Source organism: Cupressus sempervirens, chromosome 5 (genome assembly GCF_028749045.1).
Source record: "Cupressus sempervirens isolate cs-2001-9-10 chromosome 5, ASM2874904v1, whole genome shotgun sequence".
NCBI lineage: Eukaryota > Viridiplantae > Streptophyta > Pinopsida > Cupressales > Cupressaceae > Cupressus > Cupressus sempervirens.
In genome coordinates, this window is record NC_143122.1 from 654,151,963 (window position 1) to 654,174,879 (window position 22,917).

General features: G+C 34.0%; 1 protein-coding gene across 2 annotated transcripts in view; it reads right to left on the reverse strand.

Moving 5' to 3' along the window:
- Nucleotides 1-543: 543 nt before the first annotated feature.
- DPD1 (Polynucleotidyl transferase, ribonuclease H-like superfamily protein) overlaps nucleotides 544-22,917 on the reverse strand; it is a 96,510-nt gene continuing 74,136 nt past the window's right edge. For both annotated transcript variants that reach the window (XM_089832228.1, XM_089832226.1), the window contains exon 5: nucleotides 544-1,235. Coding sequence is in view for 1 of the 2 variants with exons in the window: in XM_089832226.1 (XP_089688352.1) it covers nucleotides 1,042-1,235 (194 nt within the window). In the remaining variant the exon portion in view is untranslated. The remainder of the gene's footprint in view (nucleotides 1,236-22,917) is intronic.

Sequence of the window (22,917 nt, forward strand, 5' to 3'; positions counted from 1 at the left end):
ATTTGGGGAAGGTTTTGCAAATGGGGTTGCAAGCTTTCAGTTTGACCATGGAGGAAACTATGTACTTAAGTGTGCTCAGGCTGGAATAGTACTGGGATGGGTGACCTCTCGGGAAGTCCCGGTGCTTCACCCCTATGAGCATCACCTAGATCCAATGAGTGCCAAGTGTTCCATTTATTCTCATGAGAGATGGATTCATGTTGAATCACTACTCATAAAACATGGCTCAATGAGTTTGACTCAAAATCACACTGTTAAGTCCTAATAGCAATATCATGAGAAATGGACATGACAAAATGCCTTGTGTGTTCTCGATTAGTCATATAGAATTAAATTTTCTTGGCTCCACTTCAAAATTTGAAAAATGATTAACAATAATATTCAACCATGCATGTCTAAAATGGTTGTGCAAAGTTAGGTTCACCAATTAAAAAGTTACAAATTGTTTAGGGGATTATTTTATTGTTTTATGATTATAATGAGTGCATTGAATTTTTTTTTTAAATAAGGCATTGTAACGTACCATGTAGAGTACAAAAACAGTAAAGATTGAAAATTGATCAAATTTAAATTTAGGCTTATGACACATTTCCAAATGCAAGGATTGCCATCTTGGGCCATAAGAGGACTAATGAAAAATGTGTGCGTAAGAATGATAAGCAAGTGGCTGGGATGTAAGAATAACCTTATGAACACATAATAATCTTAGGCCATAGAAGGACAAAATAAAAAATATGAATAGGAATGATAAGCAAGTGGGTAGGATGAGAGCATAAATGTGTATGGACATGGGAAAGGGGAAGTGGTAAGCGTAGGAAGATGTGGAGCAAAATTGTGGAGAACATTAGGCAAGAGCCCTGACTTGAGAATAGAATACATATTTGTTAACATATGTATATATCAAAACGCTCCTCTAGAAACTAAATAGAAAAAATGTGTTTTTTTCTCTCCTGCATAGAGGAATGCATCAATAAAACTTCTCTTACATGTTTTCATGCAATCCAAAAATTTGCTGTGTCACCACTTTGGAGATATTGACTCTTATAATGCAATATCTGAAATCTTGAAGGCCTTCTCAATAAGATCTGAAACAGTTAACTTGAGATCAAATGACAACTTTTGAAGCACCAACGCTAGTACATTGCAATCTGCCATTGCTCTATGTGCTGGTCCCATTGATGGAATTTTATAATACTCGCGAAGAGCACCTAATCCTATTGAGCATTTTTCATTCCCTGCAACCAAAACATGTACTAATTTCAGTGTCTAATGGCATGGAACGCTGATATATATCACTACAAGAAAAAATGGTGAAATTTGCATATCAATTGAAATAGCTTTAGAACCCATGGAAAATGTTCAATTAATGCTTCAACGTTTTCTGCAAAGGAAGCATAATTCTCAATTTACAGTTGCAAGTGATTTATGATATTTTCTATTCTATGCTCAAATCAAGGGAGCAAAGTTAGTACGGAGTCAGGGGACTTGAGCAGGGTAAAAAATGTTCCATTGAAAAAAAAACAATTGAATTATTCATTTAAAAACTATATTTATTTATGATTATTTTTCAAATATAAAGATAATTTGATTATATTTATTATCATTACAGTTATTTATAATGGTGAAATTCATATAATCATATTTTATCAGTTTTATATCTATTGGGAGAAAATGTCCCAACAAAGTTAGATGTAAATTGTGTAATTTTCATGAAGTCAATTTCATTCTCTTAATCTTCATTTATTTGTATCTAATATATCTCCATTCATATATCCTTTTAATGTATAATATATGTAGTGTTGATGAGATGAATATATTAGATTGTGTGTGAAAGATTAGAAGACTAGTTCACACTTTGTGTATAAATAGTTTACAATTATAACTGTTTCAAGCAGATCATAACAAAGTTGTACAGGGATAAAACTCAGACAACAAAAGGATTGCTACAAAGATTTAATCTCCATCCATGTAAACACCCAGAGCCAAACTACCACAACCCAACACCATATAACTACCTATACAAAATGACTAAAAAAGGAACAATCGAGTATATATCAACTTTTAGTACCATCTAAATGTATCAAAGTTCCAAAGTTCCACTCTCACTAGATTTCTTAGCTGACTATTCAATGAAAGGACAACATCTTTTTCAAGCAACTTCACTCTCAACACTTTTTTCTATGTACCTACACTACTATAGCTAACTGAACTTCACCATCCCATTGTTTAAAGTTATTACCATCAAATTTTAAGGTCACATACTAGTAACCAAAGATATTTATTAACATTCATTTTATGCATTTGAAATTCACTCATCTTGTCTCAATCTAAACCATCCAAGAAACAATTTATAGTGAAACATCAGTTTGGTGTCCTAAAAAGAGAGGATGTGTATATACCATTTTAAAACCCTTGCTTATCGTCTTTTTAACTTTTATACACATTTCTAGAGGCTGATCTAGAAGAGTTATTTTTCCTCCCAATAAAATGGAAAATCCTTCCAAAGTGCTTCCTTTTTAAGAAGGGAAGCCCTTTTAAGATTTTCATAAATATTGCCCATCCCTAAAACAAAAGAAACATAGAATAGACAATTATCTATTAGACAAAGATGAATAGACTATATGCGTAAGCCATAAGGTCAAATTTAAAGCTACAAAATGAACCCATAATTGCAGATCTGAACAAGACAACTAGACTTATCCCAAATAAAACACTGAATCAATGATATACCTAAGGACCTAAAGCATGCACCTCAGAGAGATCCCATTTTCTGAGATATTTCAAATCAGATCCTAGAGTTCTTATTATTGACATACATTTTTGGATTATAAAACTAGGTTTTTACCCTCTTCTCATTTACTCTTGTAATTAGTCTTACTTTTTTCTACAATATTACCACTACAGTTTTTGTTTCTGTATCAAAAATACAATTTAAACATAATTTGAAGTAATTAGTAGATTGGAAAAAATTGCTTGGCCTTGCAGTCATATTTGGTAAGCAATGCTGAAACGAATCACTCTAAGAATTAGAGCCAAGAAATTTCAACATGGAGCAATCTCAGAGATTGTGGAGATCATGGACATCAAATGTTCGATAAAATTAGTCTTGACAAATGCCTCCAGAAAATGAGTACATAAAATATTCAAACTTACACAAAAACATAGGATCATCCTAGTGTCATCCATCATTTATTTCAACTTTCATGCTGAAAAAGCCAGCTGACAGGGCCATTCCTTGTCCTCCCTCATGCTGAAAAAGTTATTTGAGATGGCATTTATACCAACTAGCATTTATATTAAATGGGTTTGTACTCTTTTTTTGGATAAAAGTGAAACTTCGACCAGATTTTTAAAGATATGAGCAATATCACTAACCCAAATTCTGACAGGTACAGGCAAATTTGCAATTCTGGGTGTTAAATGGAATAAACTTCTTATCAGACTTGCACATTTAATGTATTGATCTCTTTTAACTATTTACAGTTTATGATCAGAATATTAGTCTTGAAGGAATAACTATGCCGCTGATAGCAATGGAATACAAATATAAATCTGAGTGCTTGATTGATTTTCAATTCTGGAAATTGCTTATTACCAATTGAGATAGTATTTATAAATCTCAATATCCTCTCTTGGTCTAATCCATTTGATATTAATATTGCCTCAAAGAGGCATGATTACAAAAGGCATGTCATGAGTGGACATGTCTCATGTCCATTCATGACATGACTTTATATTCAACTTAGTTAATGTAATCTTTAGTTCATTTAGTTAATACAATACCTAATAGAGCTCTAGGCAAATTGTCGATCTGCCATAGCCTTATAGATCATTTGCCCGATCACAAAAGGCTCATCAATGGCATGTTCAATCATGATTAAGAGAGGATAGATATACTCAGTATCTATAAGTACAGATAGAGTTTCAATTCTGATATGAGGTGATTGAATTATAGTCATACAATTTGTTACCTGAATATCTGACCGAAGCTACAATGTCTTAGCACTGGGGCAGGAAGGCTTCATAATTTAGGACTAAGAAGGATTAAATGACCCAAAAAACATGCCAACGAAGAACCTATACAAGGTCTATAACAACTAAGAGCAGAAATCAAGTCTCATCATCATCACAAAATAAGACTGAGCCAGCAGTGAATATAGAAATTAGCAAACCTAAAACTTATTTATGTAATGATTTCTACATATGTAACCAAGAAACAGACTTGTTCTTCGATATAGTTAATAGGGTACTCCTAACCTAGTATTCAATACACAATTCCTTCATAAGGACATCCTTGAAATGTATATAATTATACATTAAACGTTGCTGCATTACTATACATCTTGCATCACATTTCATTAGTTCCTTTAATTCATTATAGAATATAAAATTACCAGTCATATCTCTTTATTGTTATTGCATTTATAACACACTGCATTTGTGCACATTGGTAGAAGGAATTTGGTAATTCCTGTAGTGTCCTAAGAAACATTAAAAGGGGACATTACAATTGATATCAGAGCCACAATTCCTAGCCAAAAGTGAGTGAGCAAACCCCTCAAAACATAGCCCGAGAAGGAAAGGACAAAAGGAAACTAGAATGGGTGAATAAGGAAACATAGGAAACAAGATGGATCAAGTAATTCATGAGCAAAGGGAGTTGCAGAACAAGCTTACTCAACTAACTAATGTTCTCAAACAAAATGCCCTAACCCAAGCCCATGAGAATCACCGACATTACGAGGAGCAATCACAAAGTCAAACCCCCAAGAAACAGAGTTCTAGAATAGGGTTGCCTAATTACCCACCACCAGTAGGACAGCCATGAGAAGAATAATTTTTTGCCCAAATTCAAGATCAGATTAAACAGGATTGAGAAGTAGGTGATATACACAACCAGATGTCTTTTAAAGGGTATCTCGAAATGGGGATGAAGTATATACCTCAAAGGGCTAATAAGGAAGACTTTTCAGAATTGATGAAAAAGGATAGGAAGCTGAGTATACCCTACTTTGATGGGTCTGCAAAGTTGTTCGCAAGAGCTTGGGTACAGAACTCGACACCTACCTACAACTAAACCCCATGGAAGAAGAGCAAGTCATAAAGTATGAAGAACTACATCTAGATGGAATAGCACTCAAATGGTGGCACCACAGACTGATAACCTTAAGGGCATTCCAGAATCACCTCCTACCTAGAATTCACAGAACTGCTTATTGGGATATTTGACAATAAGGACCCCGCACTACACCAAAAAGAACTCACCCAAGTTAAACACAGAGGCAACATTGAAGACTATATCACTGAGTTGCAAAGGATATCTGTCCTTGTAACTAATAGCTTGGAAAGAAGACTGATTGTGGTTTTTATGGATGGTTCGCAGGACCCATTGAGAGGATGGGTCAAAGCATTGAATCCTCTCTCCCTACCTAAAGCTATCAAGAAGGCTCAAGACATGGACTTTGGATGTACAAAAAGAAAGCCTTTTCCTAAAGAAAATCCGACTCCTCTCAACAAAGAAGTAAATACTTGTCCTAAGTTGGATTTTGACACTCACCAAGAATTTAGAAGACAAAAGTTGTGTTTTCCTTGCAAAGAACCTCAGGCTGCTGGACATCAATGCAAGAGGAAGGGACAAATACACTAAATTGAGGTATAACCCAACAACGACGAGGGACATTTAACCAGTTATTCTGATTCGGAAGGAAAACCACCACAGGAACCAAAAGAGGAAAGTACAATAGCCAACCTAGAGGGACCTAACCCTGGCATCTTTCAAATTCAGAGGCAAAATAAAGGTAGAAACATAAAAACACCTCTTGACAACGGCTCCTCACAACTTTATCAATCCATCTCGGATCTTGAAGCATTAAATACCTATGCTCTTATGCGACCCCATCAAGATCGAGCTAACTAATGGAGGAATTGTGTTTTGCAACACTACAACACTTCCCCTCAAGCTACAACTTGGAGGATATACCTACTCAACTCAATTCCACATATTGAAATTAGAGAACACAGACCTCATACTAGGACTACCATGGATGAAGAAAAATGGGCCATTTAAACATGATATGAATCATCATACCACTACCTTCAAAGGGGGAAGGAAAAAACACACCCTCTATGGACTCCAAGCAAGAACTCTCCCTATAAAGTAGGCATAGGTTCATGGAAATAGGAGATCCTTACAAAACAAGGCTAGTGCTAGAATAGAGATAATCTACAAAAATAAGGGGCACCGAGAATCTGCATCAACTACAAGAAGGCACCTATAAGAGCTGAAAAATCAAATGCTTACGAAGAAGCATTTTTGGCAGGGTTTCTATGATATCCCTTAATTTTGATCAAAGAAAATACAAGTAACAAATAGGGCAAGGGAAAGTAAACATACCTTTACATGTATATACATCCTGCATAGTAGATTAGTTGACATCATTGCATCTGTGTTCTTACAAACATTTCCATAATGGCGTATCCACATACATGTGCACCCATACACATACATACATACATTAAATATACATGAATGCATACTCACATATACATGTACACATGCACATGAATACATATGTACACATCCAGATACATACATGCATACATGCAGATATACATGGCCACATCGTACATAAAACCATGTTGAGTTCAATGACATGTTGAGACCATTGATACGTGTGAAGGACATTGATGTGTGTGTGTGTGTGCATCATCCATATATGCTTATATACATACATGCTATAGTGATTCTCTTATGGTCATATGTACTCTTTTCTGAAAATTCTATTTTAAACTAAATTTTAAAACTCAGGGCCAGAGGTTTTCTCCTCCCAGCTCTTTCCTACCAGCGCCCTTAGTGAGTGGGGATATTACACGTGCACCGATTCTTCTGGAAAACATTTTTCTATCGAGCTCCTTTTGTTTAATTCTCGTTTCATTCCTTGGTGGCATTCGTTGTCTTCTTCTGACAATCATCTTTTGTGTGGCATTTTATTTCCTGACGGTGATTATATTTCATTATTACCAACGGTTCATTACTCTTGGTTTGTTTTCATGACGGGGTGTCATCGTCTTCATTCGCACCTTTTCAACTTTACATTGTTTGCCACATGTAAATGAATCGCTTGCCATTTTAGCATTTGATGACTTTTCTTTGGCTTAATTCAAAGCATAGTTTGTGATTGTCTTATACAGAGATGAGATATCGCATTCAGTATGTAGCGGATTTTATTGAAGAAGTTTTGTTCATTTGTATTCTGTGTGGAACAAGTCTTGTTATCGTCTAGTCTTGTAACGTGTTTGCAACATATTTTCTTAGGAATTTATTCATCATCTTTATTTTAGACACAAGAAGAGATTATATCAGTATTCGGTTAATTACATATTAGGTTTTGTCTTTGTCATGTTTCTATTGTCTTTGTATGTCTTCAAAACATCATCATCAAAGCTTTACGTATGTTATCACCATCAAAGCTCTGCATACGTTTTCTAACATCGCAGCGATTATTTGTGACCATCAGTGCATATTCCTTCATGTTTATATTGAGGTTGATTTAGTTTTCTTTCCTCGGTGGAGGTGGCGGAATTTGGTTGATTTAATTTTCTTGTTCGTCAGTGGATGACTTGCATGCCTTCAAAGAATGGCTTCCGTGGCTTTTGATAGTCTCTTTATTGTTTTCCTCAAGGTCGCTGGGAGATGGGGAGACTTGGAGGTCTTTGGAACTGGTACCGATATGACAATTTTTCAAAAATAAGAGATGGGGGTACTTGGAGACAGCAAGGTTTTTTTTTAATAGTTTAACGAGTCTAATACTAAATACAAAATAATAATACTGTAAAACCAAAAGACTAAAATAAATAATAATAGTAATGTCACACTAATATAGAGTCAAATCATAGTTCCACTACCCTGAGGGGAGGGGAAACGGTGGAACGGAAGGGCAAGTTTCTGGGACAGGGGGACAAAGGGGCCTTGATTTGGGACGACAAGGGGACAGTGGTGGGGGATGGTGGGAGGGGTTCCATATACTATACATATGGTACTTAAAATGCTAGTTATGGATGTATTGCAATATATGATACAAAGATGAAAAAGAGTAAATACTTGAGCATTGAATTGAATTGGAACATCAAGCATTGAACATAATGAGTTGAATCACCAAATAGTCAACACTGGGAGGTCCCCCCATCCTCGATGGAGGTGGCAAAATCAAGTTGATTTAGTTTTCTTGTTCATCGGTGGATGACTTGCATGTCTTCAGAGAATGGCTTCCGTGGCTTTTGAAAGTCTCTTTATTGTTTTAGCTTTCCCTCTACCCTTTTCATCCTCAAGTATACTGACGATTCATAATCATATTCATTTGTTGGTGTTTACTCTCATTCATGAAAGATACTATTTGTAATTGTCATTTCAATTCATGTCAAGACTCTTGATGTAGTGTTGGTTCCTTCAATTATTCACTTTTTGGTTCTCCTCTGGCAACAGTTTTACTTTCAGATATTGAATGAACATTATTATCTTTCGGTGTATAATGTGTGCATGATATTGTAAGAAAGCACTAGGTTACAAGAATATATATCAAAGTGTTTCCAGTCTAGTTCATGTATTTTATCAGATCATGTTTTGTTTGTGAATTCTTAGTTTTTGTTATTGTGTATTAAGTGTTTCATATTCAGACTTATGTGTGTTGTTGCAGTTCTTTTTCATGCATCTCTATGTTAGGGCCACATTAGCTTGGCAAGTGCTATGATCATCATATGAATGCTGGTTTGCATTTATTGTTCAATATTGTTCAAAGAGATTATTGAGTTTTGTCCATATTTGTGTGCATGCTAAAAAAAATGAGGAAACTCAGGCTACAAAGAGATAAGTATTCTACCTTTCAATATTTGATCATGAATTTTTGTTATATCACTGGGAATATTGAATGCTTTTAGCATGGATTTCTATATTTTTCTTCATGATAGGTTGATTCTATTAACTGATATTTAATCTCTCTTGATTGCGGGATGGATTGAGAAGCAATGGGATGATAAGAGATAACATGCAAAGTCATGCAAACTGTAGAAGTGAACAAGGGAATGCTGCTTGGAGTCATGGGACTGAATTGATTAGGTTATTATTATGATAATGTCCTTGAAGACGAAGAAATGATATTGAGAGGGAAACTATTCAGCTGTAGAAATCGGATCCAAAGGGAGCCTATGTGTCAAAGGGAGAATGCCTGATTCTAGGCAAGCTTGTGTAGTAATATGACTAATAAAAGCTCTTTGTTTGGTCGACTTAAAATCAACTCTCTTTTTGTGATAATCAAAACACTGAGAATGCTACTCCTACTGAGAGGGAGTCTCTGTTGAGAGAAAATCTCAACCTTAGTTATAAATGTTAATGCATTCTTCTCTGGGAGAAGTCTGAGGTGAAAGCCCTTGTTTCACCCTCTGCAAGTAGGTATGGTGGATCCACCCTCTATGAGTAGGCATGGTGGAAATACATTCTTCTCTAGGAGAAGTCTTAGGTGAAAGCCCTCATTCCACCCTCTACGAGTAGGTATGATGGATCCACCCTCTACGAGTAGACATGGTGGAAATGCATTCTTCCCAAGGAAAGTCTGAGGTGAATTCCTCGTTCCATCCTCTAACAAGTAGGTATGGTGGATTCACCTCTACGAGTAGCCATGGTGGAAGTCATATGTGACTTTGTGACTTTAATCTTATGCTTTTATGGTTCACCCTCTAGAAGTAGCTATGGTGAATAGTGTTATTCTGAAATAACAAGTTTTATTGAGAAAATCGGTGATGAGAAATTGTTATTGATGTTTTTTATTGCAGCTATGTGTGCCTGCCATACTAAAGATCTCTCTCTTGCTAAGGAGTGTTGAAGATTATAGCGGTAATATAGATCTTTTATTGCTAGAAAAGAAATTTATGATGATTATTTCTATAGTGAGCATGATAGCCTACAAGGAGTGTTAGGTGTCTCATCTTAAATATTTGACATTTTATTATATGACGAGACATGTGACATGCTAAGAGAAATGTGTTTGGAAATATGAAGAGGCTTGCACTTGGAAAATGAAGAGACTTTCAAGTATGATATGAAGAGTCCCACAATTCGATATATATATATATATTTGTATATATTGGTTTGGTAAGCATTGTATTCAGTTGAAAGCATTGTACTTGAACTTCTTTTATTTGATAAAAGAGAGATGTTTTGGTGTTGCTGAGTTGATTTCCTCAAGTTGGAGGGTTCTCCCAAGATAAATTGTTGTGTCTCTTTGTGTTTTATTGTTCTTCATCTTGGTTATTGTTGTTTATATTTATTTATAGGGAAAGCATTAACAGAACCATTCTCATGAAAATAAATCTAGACTTGTATACGTGTATACTTGAAATTATATCAACAAAAAAAATTGATCATATCATTATGTGAATGTCTTACCTTGTAATCAATTAGAATAAATGGAGGAAGTAAGTTAGGGAATTGCAGTTTACCAATTCCCCAAAGCTTAGTAGGCCACCCCAAGGGATGGAGTTGTCATGGTGGGACGTTCCTGCTTCTTGTGGGAAAAGGGGTGAGTAGTTAAAGTGGGACAATATACACTCTCTTGGGCTTAGTTGGGTTGAGTAGTTTAGAGGCGCCTTCTCGAGGCTTTCCTACCAAACTAAATCATGATTGATTATGAAATACACATTTAGCATTCTTTGTTTTCTAATCAATAAAAATGAACCTAAGAATGTGTGTATTATGTGTACACTCCGTGTATGCTTCATATTCATGTGTTAATGTGTATACTTTGTCTCTTCATGCATTTATGTGCATACTTCATGTATACTCTGTGTCGTCATATATTTCATTTCTTCGAATGTGTATGGTTTTATTGTGGATTGATCTAGAACAATAAGAACTAGAGAGAAATGAAATTGAGGCATTCTATTATACAAATATGGTTTTGGGCGAGATCAATTACACCATTATCAGATAGTCGATCAAATCATTTCTTTACAAGATGAGAGGAAACTTGTCTTAAGTTGCCAAATTAAAATATAAAATTATAAGAAAACATATATTTACTTGAGGACAAGCAAATTTGGAGGGCTGAACTGTTATGACCAGTAATCGACATACATACAATATAAATGTATTTCAATGTATATATATTTCATTCAAATACACTCTTTGAATGTAAATATATGCTTAAATGCCTTATATCGACAAAGAGGTCAACTGTGATGTCCCCTTTATAGAATAGGATTTGATAATAAATAATAGAAATAAATGAACGAATAAAGAACAATAAATTATTATACAATTTATTATAAAAGTTAACTGTACTTTACTTTATCAATAAAATGTTATAATTTATTAATCAACAATTATAATATATTAGTGAATGAATAATAATATAATGAATGTCTGTGTTATAATCAATACTTAGTAGTAATAATATAACATTTGATACTATAATAGTAATAATATAATAATAGACAATTCATAATATTCAATATTATTAATTTCTTTATATTTCCATTAGTAACAACCATTAATAATATAAAGGTGTGATTAATAATATAGTTCTAATTTGACTGTTTTGAAGAAAAATGTTGCTTCAAATATGAAGAGATGTCTCAATTTTAAGGAAATTTATGTAAGGGAAAAGAAAAGGATAACAGCAGGAAGAAGAATAGAGAATAGACAACACGATATACTCTGAACTGGATCCAAACCTTGAAGAATTACTCAAATTAATATCGAAAATAATGCTCACAACACTATCTTGTGCCAGCTAAAGACGGATTTAATATACAAATATCTAATATACTCAGTCCCACTATTTATTATCTTTAGCCCATAAATACAAGCCTGCAGCAAACTCTAGTGTTGCATAATTGCCCAACAATACCAGTATTGGAAGAATTAATAAAGACTGACAAACATATTAATATTACCGCTCCTTTTAAATTGAGCACATTAACATTTCACAATGCAATATCAAAAGGCTAGAGAATATATACATTGTTCCTAATTAAAGAATCATGGAAGAAATAAACATAATATGTAGGTTTGAGCACATAAATGTCTGTAGTATATATCTAAGGGTTGTATATGAATAATCTATTACATATGTTGTGATTATAAAAAAAATGGCTCTGCCACAAAAAGTAGCCAAAACAGTGAAATAGAAGGAAGCACATTTTTAAAAACAAAAGATGCCTTGAATTTGTCAATCTTGACTGCAAACAGGTTTGAGATCTTGCCGGATCTTCCTACATCGAAAGCTCCAGGCCAAAAAGATGACACAAATCAATAACTTGGGACAGAAGCTATTAAGGATCATAACAAAAAGCAACAGAAATCGGCAACGGTAGACCATTTTCTCCAATTAGGGCAATCCCCAAAAGAAGGCAGGAGAAAATTCGAAACAATGGAAACAGGACAAAAAGGAACAGGGAAAAGAAAACAAAAGAAAGGAAGGGAAAGGATACCAAGCAGGATCTTCTTCAGGGTCCTGGGAATAAAGAGATATTACTAGCAGCAAAGAAACAAAACAATAGTTTTGAAGCCCTGGTCAGATTACATAATATCAGAAATAGAGAAACCATAAAGGCAAGGGGTAAGCAGATCCAGGAAACAAAAGGATCAAAAGAGTGATGGCAACTGGTAAGGAGTTGTAAAAATTGGTCTCAAAGCATAGCAAATCTGTAGACCAAGACAAGAATAGATCAGGTACATAGGGTGAATAACATAGATAATAGTAGTGAAATTCGAGTTAAAAAACAAAACGCACATTTTTCATGTACTAAATATGCTCTAAACTCTAGTCTTCCCTTTGGTCCAAAAACATATTATCCTATTACAAAGGAACATAGAATAAACCCTAGGGTGAATAAGCCTTGGAAGATCTTTGAAGTAAGTAGTATACCCATTGGTACAAAGAATACCATTGCTAGCTTAAACATTATTCAGAAACCCATCAACCTTAATCTCCTCGCTAAAAGTCCACAGGCATAAATCCCACCTCTTAGGAAATTAGTAGGTATAAGTCCTAGTTGCAATGATTCTAATCTCAACCAACCGATAACTAACAACAATCCAAGCAGAGGACATCTTCGATCAGTCCAAAACTGTTTTTAAAGATATCCAAATTATTAGTGATGAAGATAGTGAGAAAAGATCGAAGGAATGTCAAGAGCTAGGTGTTCTTGCATACTGGAATGGACCCCAAGACAAAATCCAGAAACTGGTAAGATGGATAAAGGAGTTTTGTAAGGAGCATGTAAGTATATCTACTTATTCTAAATGTTTGTTGTATTTACATTGTCAAAATAAAGATATTAGGAATGAATTTATTTCAGTATCGTATTTTCTTTATAAAGGACATACATTAAAATTTATAGCTTGGGAACCTAATTGCAATAAGAAAAGTTTAGGAAAATATGAAGCTCCTTCCTGGTATGAATGGAAAAGTCTTCCACCAAAAGTAAACCATATTCAGATCTCAAACAAAATAGGACAAGGTTTAGGTAATCTATTAGGAATTGAAACTAATTACAATAAAATTAATAACATAAGTTTTCTCACAAACACAGAGCTAGGACATAAAGAAATCAAATCTAAAAAGATCATCATGAATAGATCCATATATAATCTAACTTTAACTAGATATGAAGAGGAAATTAATGGTATCATAAGAATAAATCTTAACAGAAAAACTCAACATATTGACGAAACCTCTAATCTTAAAGAGAAGCTCAATAGAATGCATATAATAAGAAAGTAATTAGCTAACGAAAAAAGAAAGGTGCCAGGGACAAGGAGAGATAAAATATAAACAACCAGAATCAGGATAAAAGCAAAGGAAAGCTAGAAGGAGAATATTGAGTTATAGAATTAGATGACAAAAATAGATCACCAAAAGAGAACTCACTCAATAACAGTAATAAGGAATAGGGGGAAGTAGAGAGTTCGGAAGACAGAGAGAAAAGCAAAATAAATGAAGATATATACAACAAAATTAGTGGCTTTAATGAGTGTGGTCTATGTCAGAAAGAAAATGATTTTCTTAATGACTTAAATTCTAGCCTAAAAAGTTACCACAAATTAACACTTGTTATTAAGCCAAAATGATATATATGATCAAATAAGTTTGGGGGAAACAACACATGAAGAACATCTAATTCAGATCCAAAAACCTGAGACTGAAAAAGTCCTAGAAAACCAAGATAAGGTTGAAAGTTGGAAGGACTACAGACATTAGGAAAGAATGATAGATAATAATCTCCAAGAGAAGAGATAAAACTTAGGAGAAAGATCAGATAATTAGAAGGAATGTGGGAAATGTAAATTAGATCATGTAGAAAATTCTTAGACATCTATAAGGAATCACCAAACCATGGCTTAGACAGGAATATGTGATCTTTAACAAACAAAGGACAGCATTTAACTAATGCGGAAAGAGTAATACAAGAAAGAAGAAGGGAAAGAAAGTATAAGTATTAATGAAAAACAGTTTGAAGAAGAGCTTTGAAAAGATGGGATGGGAGATAACATGACAGAACATAGCTTAGACCTTGAAGGAATTGGCATACCAATAATGGAACCAATAAATAGGCAAGAAGGACGGTTATCAGAAAATCAGAGAGAGTCAAATTCAGTTAACTAATATTCCCCCAGCTTCTGTAGATCATTGGGGAAATATCACCATCAGAAAAAGAGCTAAGAAAGAACACTAAAATTTTGGCAGACATGTGCTAATGGAAAAAATCCTTAAGAAGACGGAGACTATGAATCCTATCAGAATCCGGAAGATAAGAATAACAATGGGGACCTTCGAATAACGGTGGAAGTAGAGTCTATTATAAATAACATCAGATCAACAGATACAAAAGTTCAAGAAAACGATAAACTAGTAACAATAGTAAAGGGAAATGAGTTGGAAAACAGTCAAACATGGGAAGAATTTAAGGTTTTGGATGCCTTAGAGCAGGACATAGAAGAAGATAAGAACACTGAATTTGGAGATCAACAAGTAGAAGGGATAGAATTAGAAATGTATGAAATGAATATTGGGGAGAAAATACTTCAAGAACTGGAAGAAGAAGAAGAAATAATAGAGGATGAACTGACCCCATCAATAATAAAAAAAGTCCAAAGGTATACTAATAATTTAGGCATTTTAATCAACCAAGATGGTTTAAAGGCTCCAAATTGCAGAAAATAGAAGATGAAACGAGGCAAGAAAACCCTCAAAGAATTAAGAAATGTAACAGGGCAAGCAAAAAATCAGAAAAAGATCAACGAGGTTCTAAATGTAGGTAAGGGGAACTTCCTTCCCGCAAGGCAATGAGGATCACAACATGGAATGCTAGGGGTCTCAACGCCCCTAGTAAAAAATGCTTGCTAAAGCACAATTTAACCTTATTTGAATCAGAATTAATATAAATCGAAGAGACTAAATTAAACAAAGAAGAAGGAACTAAATTAAAAAAGAAATTGGGAAACTGGAAATAGATTTAACAGAGTCAAATGGAGCTTCAAGAAGAATTAGGATCATCTGGAATCCAAAGAAAATTGATTTCAATAAATTAAGTTCAGCCAAGAATTGGATGGGGGATAAAATTAAAAGCTTTAAAGAAAACATCCAAGTAACTCTCATTAATGTATATGGACCTATCCAAACAACAGATAAAAAAGACTTGTGGAAGGAAAGTAGTTGATTCATAGAAGCTAATCCCAGCGACAACTTCCTCATTGGAGGGGATTTTAATGCAATCTTAAACTTGGAAAAAAAATATGGTGGATTGTAGATTTTATCTCAGGCAACAATAAATTTTAGGGATTGGATTGAGGAAAACAGCCCAATGGATATACCAACCAATAATGGAGTATTTATATGGAATAATAGAATATTAGGGTTTTGCAACATAGCAAAAAGATTAGACAGATTTTTATTTAAAGGAGACCTAAGTACGATAGATTTAGCTTTTCAATCTTACATTTTGCCTAATGCTGAGTTGGATCATTCCCAATCAGAATAGAATTTGCAAACTCGGTTAAAACATCCAGAAACCCGTTCAAATGTGAAAAAGTGTGGTTTCTAGATAGAATATTTATGGGAAACATCAAGCAATGGTGGCATGAGTGTTCATTCAAAGGATCTAAAATGTATTGCTTCGTGTCTAAACTAAAAATGCTCAATGAAAATATTCTAAGATGGAATAAAACACACTTTAATAACATTTCTAGAGAAAAACTAGATAACGAAGATGAACTAAAGAAACTAGATGAAGAAATAATAAAATATGGAATGGATAATGAAAAGTATTTAAAAGAGAAAGAGTTTTTAGGAAAACAAGAAAACATATTAGCAAAAGAGGAAATATTTTGGAAACAAAATCAAGTGAGACATGGTTAGCAAAGGGGGATCATAATACAAAATATTTTCATAATAGCACATTAAATAACAGAAATATCACTAGGATAACTAAAATTAGAAATATTGATGAAAATATTGAAGAAGATCCTAACAAAGCAGCTGAAATTATGGTGGAGTTTTATTAAAAAATCTTAAATAATTTTGATTGCTCCAATTGGACAGCACAAAGGAAAATGCTTAATGCTATCCCTAATCTTATCATAGATGAAGACAATAAAATGTTAAATAAACCTTTTTCATTAGAAGAAGTCAAAATAGCTTTATTTAAGATGAATCCGGACAAATTGCTGAGTCTAGATGGCTTTCAAGCTTTTTGTTTTCAAAAGTGCTGGGATATAATTGAGGAGGATCTATGGGAGTCAATAGAAGCAACAAGAAATGCTGGACTATTGTTATCATAAATCAACCATACCTTCTTAACTCTCATCCGCAAAAAAACAGATTATGATGAACTTAGTCATTTTAGATGAATAGCGTTGTGTAATACCATTTATAAAATTTTATCAAAAGCATTAGCACTCAAATTGAAACGTGTCCTTCCAAAACTTAAATCAAAAGACCAGAGTGATTTGGTCTTTGGAAGATCTATTTTAGATGCAATTATCATTAACCAAATAAACCATCCATTCAGCTCAAAGCAATAAAGTAGCATGTATGCTCGTGAAGTTAGATATTCAAAAGGCATATGATATGGTGGATTGAAGATTTTTATGTAATGTTGTAAAAGCATTTGGATTCTCACATCAATGGGTAAACCTCATCTTTAATTGCATAGCCACACGCAAAATATCACTCTTGAAAATAGAACTCCAAAAGGTTTCTTTAATATCTCAAGAGGAATTAGACAAGGAGACCCTATTCGCCTTTCTTATTTATTATTATGACGGAAGCCTTCGGAAGAGCTATAAAAAAATTCTCAGGAAGAAGGAAAAATTAAAGGAATAATGGTAACGGAAGACATTTCGAACATAATTCATCAACAATTTCCACATGACACAATTCTACCTAGGAAAAGCTCAATAGAAAAAGCGCAAAGCTTTAAGAAAATTATAAATGAATATACAGAAGCATTAGGGAAAAAGGTAAACGGTGAAAAATCCAAAATCTTCTTCATTAATACAAAACCAGCATTGGAAATCGATATTTGCAATATCATGGGATATAGGAAAGGTTTATTTCCATGCAAGTATTTAGGTATTCATCTAGAAAAACGAACAAAAAATTCTAAAACATGGGATCTGATTTTGGAAAGAAACGACAATCAAATATGAAACTGGAAAGCGAAATGGTTAACCAAGATAGGTAGAACTACGAAAATTAAAGTTGTACTTTCAGCCATCCTATATATCAGTTGTCATGTCGTCCTTTGCCTAAAGTTATTAATATAAAATTAGAGAGCATACTTTACAAAAATTTCTGGAAAGGTATAGATGAAAAAAAGAAATTAGTCTTAATCAAATAGGAAAATATATGTAGACCCATAGAGCTAGGAGGATTAGGAATAAAAAATTTAAGTTGGCAAAAAAAGCTTTAGGAGCAAAGTTAATGTGGCGTATGTTCCAGGAAAAAGACAGTAAATGGGCAAAAATCATTTATCACAAATATTTGAATGAAGCAGATCCATTACCTCTATTTAGAACCAAGCATCCCCCAAATGGGTCAAATACCTAGAATTTCATGTTAAAATGTCACTCTATTATCAGCAACAATGTCACATGGGATACTGGAAAGGGGAAGAAGCATTATTTTAGGAAGATTGTTGTAATGGTCTTCCTTCCCCATATAGCTTCAATTTACTAGGAAACATTAAAAATACATTAACTAAACTTTGGAGGCAACAGGTATACAATTACAAACATATCAAAAAGGAGAATGGGGAGGAATTATGGGGATGGAAATCCCTAGACGAAACTAGTCTCTCTCCCACAAAAAAGGAGGTGTTCACAAATTTTCTTAGTCAAAGACAAGTCACCCATAAAGATAGACAAGATAAGCTGATATGGGGACCATCAAAGGATGGGAAATATAGTGTTAAGAAAGGCTATGATCTCATTAATAACTCACAAAAATGGGAGGAAACTAATATACCCCTTAACCTGTGTTGGGATCTAGCATGCCTACCTAAAGAAGGATATTTTTATGAGCTGCAATACAGAAGAGGTTATTGACTGCAGATAGATTTACAAAACTGGGATTTGAGGGTCCTTCTAGATACACATTATGTAAAGACAACTCAGAGTCTATAGAGCATTTACTTTTCCAATGTTTATATACCAAGAAATGTTGGGATTGGCTTATTCAGAAATTAAATTGGTAATCTCCCTTTCTCGAAAATCTTGAGAACCACCTAAATAGTTGGCCTAATGGTGGAATTAAAAAAGCATATAGTAAATTATGGAATATTTCACTCTCTATTTTACTATGGGAAATATGAAAGGAAAGGAATAGGAGAATTTTCAATAATTTGACCATGGATATCCCTTCCTTAACAAAATAGAAGCATGCATATCAGAAGTAATGAACAATAATTTAAGAACAACAGCCAAAGAAGAAGGGGCATTCTCAGATTGGGACGCAGAGAAGCGAAGAAATTGGATCAATCTCATAAATCCTCCATTAGTGTACACAAAGAAAAACCTACAAGCATGAAAGGGCTATAAATGGGAACCGTCCCCAATAGGATGGAGAAAACTTTGACAAAGCAGAGGTAACACAGGCAAGGCAAGAATAGGATGTATCATATGCTCGGATACTAGAAATTGGATTGTAAAGCGGGCAAAACCAATAGGTATTACTTCAAACAACATAGTGGAACTAGAAGCTCTTAAGGAAAATCTTAAACTAAGTTTAGAATGGGTCGTAAAGAAACTAGTTATCGAAGGAGATTCTCAGATTATTTTGAATGCATTAAGAAAATGAATTACCCCTAACTAGATCATTAACACTAAACTAGAAACAGTTTTGACTCTTATAGACAAGTTTGAAGAAATTAGAATCCAACACATATACTCAGAGGGGAATAAAGTAGCGGACCAACTAGCTAATAAAGGAGTGGATGGCAAGGATATCATATTACAGGACCCTTAGTATCGGTATCTCGGTTGAGTTTTTTCCTATCTATCACAGTTTCTAACATTATCTCCTAATCAACTACGACTTAAGCTTACATTACAACTCATTGAACTGTATCTTCTTTTTCCCAAACTAATTTGGACTTTTCCTTTGAGATCTGGGACTTGACTATAATCAACAAAATGCACTAATAACATTGGCTGAATACACTTTAATAAGTAGTCAACTTCAAATATGAAAAAGTAAGAGAGAAGTAAAGAAGGAAAAACTAAACATTATAAAAACGTTCCTTCTACCAAAAAATTATAAATATAAAATTTTAATACATTTTCCAAGGTTGAGGGATGGGTAGTCCTAAGCTAAAGTTTGTTAATATTATTACTCCTGCCTAATAAGTATCCCTAAACTGAAGGTAGGAATTGTTATAATTTTTGGTAAGAATCTAGGAACTATGAACATATTAATTAGGGGAGCTACACCAGCATATAAAACGATCAATAATTAAATGTTATTGCCTCCTTCCTCCACCAAGTACATAATTTTTTCCCCTATTTGCCACTCATAGCTTAATAAGCAAGGATTCTAGTTCAAAAAATTATATCAACACTTTCTAGTTTAATCTAGGCGTTTCTAGAGTGCAACTACATGTAGTCGAGTAATGAGGCCTCTAACCCATAACTTAACATCTAGCAACTCTGTGCAATATTAGCGCCAAGTATTTTTTGAGATTTCAGCAGCATGGCCTTAGAATGGAGTCTACTATCAATCTGTTCCATACATTTGAAGTTAGAACTATGGCATTTTGGGGCTTTGTGAAAGCCAAACTGATGGAACAAACTTCTCAATTTTGTTGATGATATGACTAGGATGGCTACTAACAAAGCTTTAAGGGAAAAAGGTTTTTAACTATGATTGCACTTGCCGTACTAATAGTTCGATTCTAGGATCGTTCATAGCATGCATGGCTAAAGCTTAGGTTGATCAATGGGATATCCTTCAATTATGTTACAATTTGTTTGACCCAACCTGGTTGGAGGGATTGGAGCATGCGGTTCTTACTATCAACAGAAATCTAAAAGTCCCATATGCTGAAGATTACATGTCTCACCCTCCAGGGAGTTTTGTTCACCCAATTGTGTCTAGGCATCCCATTTTACATATAAGGGATCACAATCTATTCAATAAGGAATAGTTGAAGATGAAGGCAAGCATAACATTTCTGCTTAGATGGAGGGCTATTGGGGAAGACCAAAGTAAGGACCGGTTCCTTAATTATCTCAGAGCCTTCAACTCTTTTATTGAGCCAGGGATTGACTTTTCTGATTTAAGCAAATTGGACTTCTCTCTTCCAAGTTTTAATAAATCCAACTGGGAGAAGACTATCTTTGTTTGGTCTCCGGAGTCAAAGGAGTTTGATATAGAGGAAGTGCAAGATCTTATCATGGATTTTTGGAAAATCGAAGACCAGTCCTGAACATTCTGGGTCAGTTTTTTCCCTCTCTCTGTCGCTTATGCGTCTGGTTGTTATGTTTGTTTTCATCATGTTTCTATATTTCTCTAGTATGTTAGTTGGTCTAGTCTCTCGTGTTTGGCATACCTTAGTAGGGTACTGTTTTGTGTTCCCTTTTTGGTCCTTGCTCAAATCTTGTGGTATTCTAGGTCTTCTATTTTTTCTTGTCTCGTATCTATGTTTGAGGGTCATCCTAGTGTGGTGCCCTTGTTGGTTTGGTAGGTCCTTTTTTATGGGCTTTTTCTCGGCGTTGCCCAACAATATTTAAAAAATTTATAAAGATATCTAATGGATTGTATTAGCTATTGTTATCTCTATTTATGGATAATTGGTATTTGCTTTATTTGTTTTCTTTGGTTCCTTTAGTTAGATTTTTCTTCGATCATCAATTTGCCCCATGACTAATTAGTAATTTGGCTATTTGATAGATTATTTGGTGTGAGGTTAGATGGATTATATTCTTTTATTGTGTTAATAAACAATTTTGGTTTAATTTAAGCCAATGGTTCTCTATTAAAATCTTATTAAGTTTCAAGATGATCTTAGGTTTTGTTATCTCAGAATCCCTTTGCAGTGAGTTTCCTCATTCATCCTTTTTCTATTTTCTTTATGATTTAGGAGTTTGAATGTTGATAGTCGTTCATCCTGGTGTGGAGATTGGCAACCGAGTCAAAGGATTTCTCATCAGTATTAGCTATTCTATTATCCTTTAGTTTTTTTTTCTCTTTTCTAGGTGTTTAGAGTCATTTCACTTGGTGGTTTTGCTTTCCCCCTTTTTTTTGTCCCTTTGGTATAGGAATTTTATTTGGCTTTATTTACTAATAAGAATCATAATAGTTTGATCCCTGTCCCTTTAGTTTCCTGATCATTAATGTTTGAAAACGTGGCTCTCTTTATTGCGATCCCAAAATTATGTCCTTTGACATTCCTTGGCCTAATGTTTAGGTGCCTATGTCCATTTAGTTTCCTGTCCCATTAGAGTGGAATCTATTTAAATTGGATTGAGTCACAATCTTTGCAAAGGTTCCTAAAATGAATTCCATCGTCAAGTTGAAGGGACCTTCCTCACAAATTGCCTTCGATGAACCCATTTCTGATTATCATCTTTCGATATTATTGCAGAACTCTCATTTCCTGATTAAAAGAGTAGTCTATAGAATCTTAGGCAAAGAATTTGTTAGTAACACATATTGGTATAGAGTACTTAATGACGTATCGTCTATGTTTTTAGCTATGGCATGCCTTTTAGAGACTGATAAATTGAGTATCTTGACCTTATGTAAATGGCTATTCAAACATGAATATATTGGAAATATCGACAGAGTGGTAGCATGTATTAGAAACGATATCTATATTTGCAAACCGTTCCATTATGATGTCCCTATTGATCAACGACAACTCATCCCATTATAATCTTGTGTCATCTCTCGATGCCAATAGACTGATTAGCTGGTTCCCGGATATAAGGAAAAATCTTGCCTTTTTTTTTAATCTTTTTCCATACATGACCAACTAACTGTAATAATTGGATGGGATTATAATTGGCAGAAGAGGAGATAGAAGTTTGGGATGGTAAGTCCATACTAGACACTAGTATGCTCGAATTGCCAATTCAAGACAGGGATGAAGGAATTGATGAAAAGGACTCAACTTCTCCCCAAATTTTGCCCGACACTTGATCAATATTTTACTAGTATTAATGTAAAGGAGACTGAAAGAATCAAGAAAGTAATATGATTGAAAAGATCGAGTGCTCTCTATCTTATAAGGATGACTGTCTAGGAACACTGTTTTGTTTTGTCATAAATCTGATAGTAAGCCTTTCTTTTTAGTTCAATAAAAGCTCAAAAATCAGAAGCTAAGCATTTCTTTAGCATTATAGACTAACTAAAAAGACTCTAT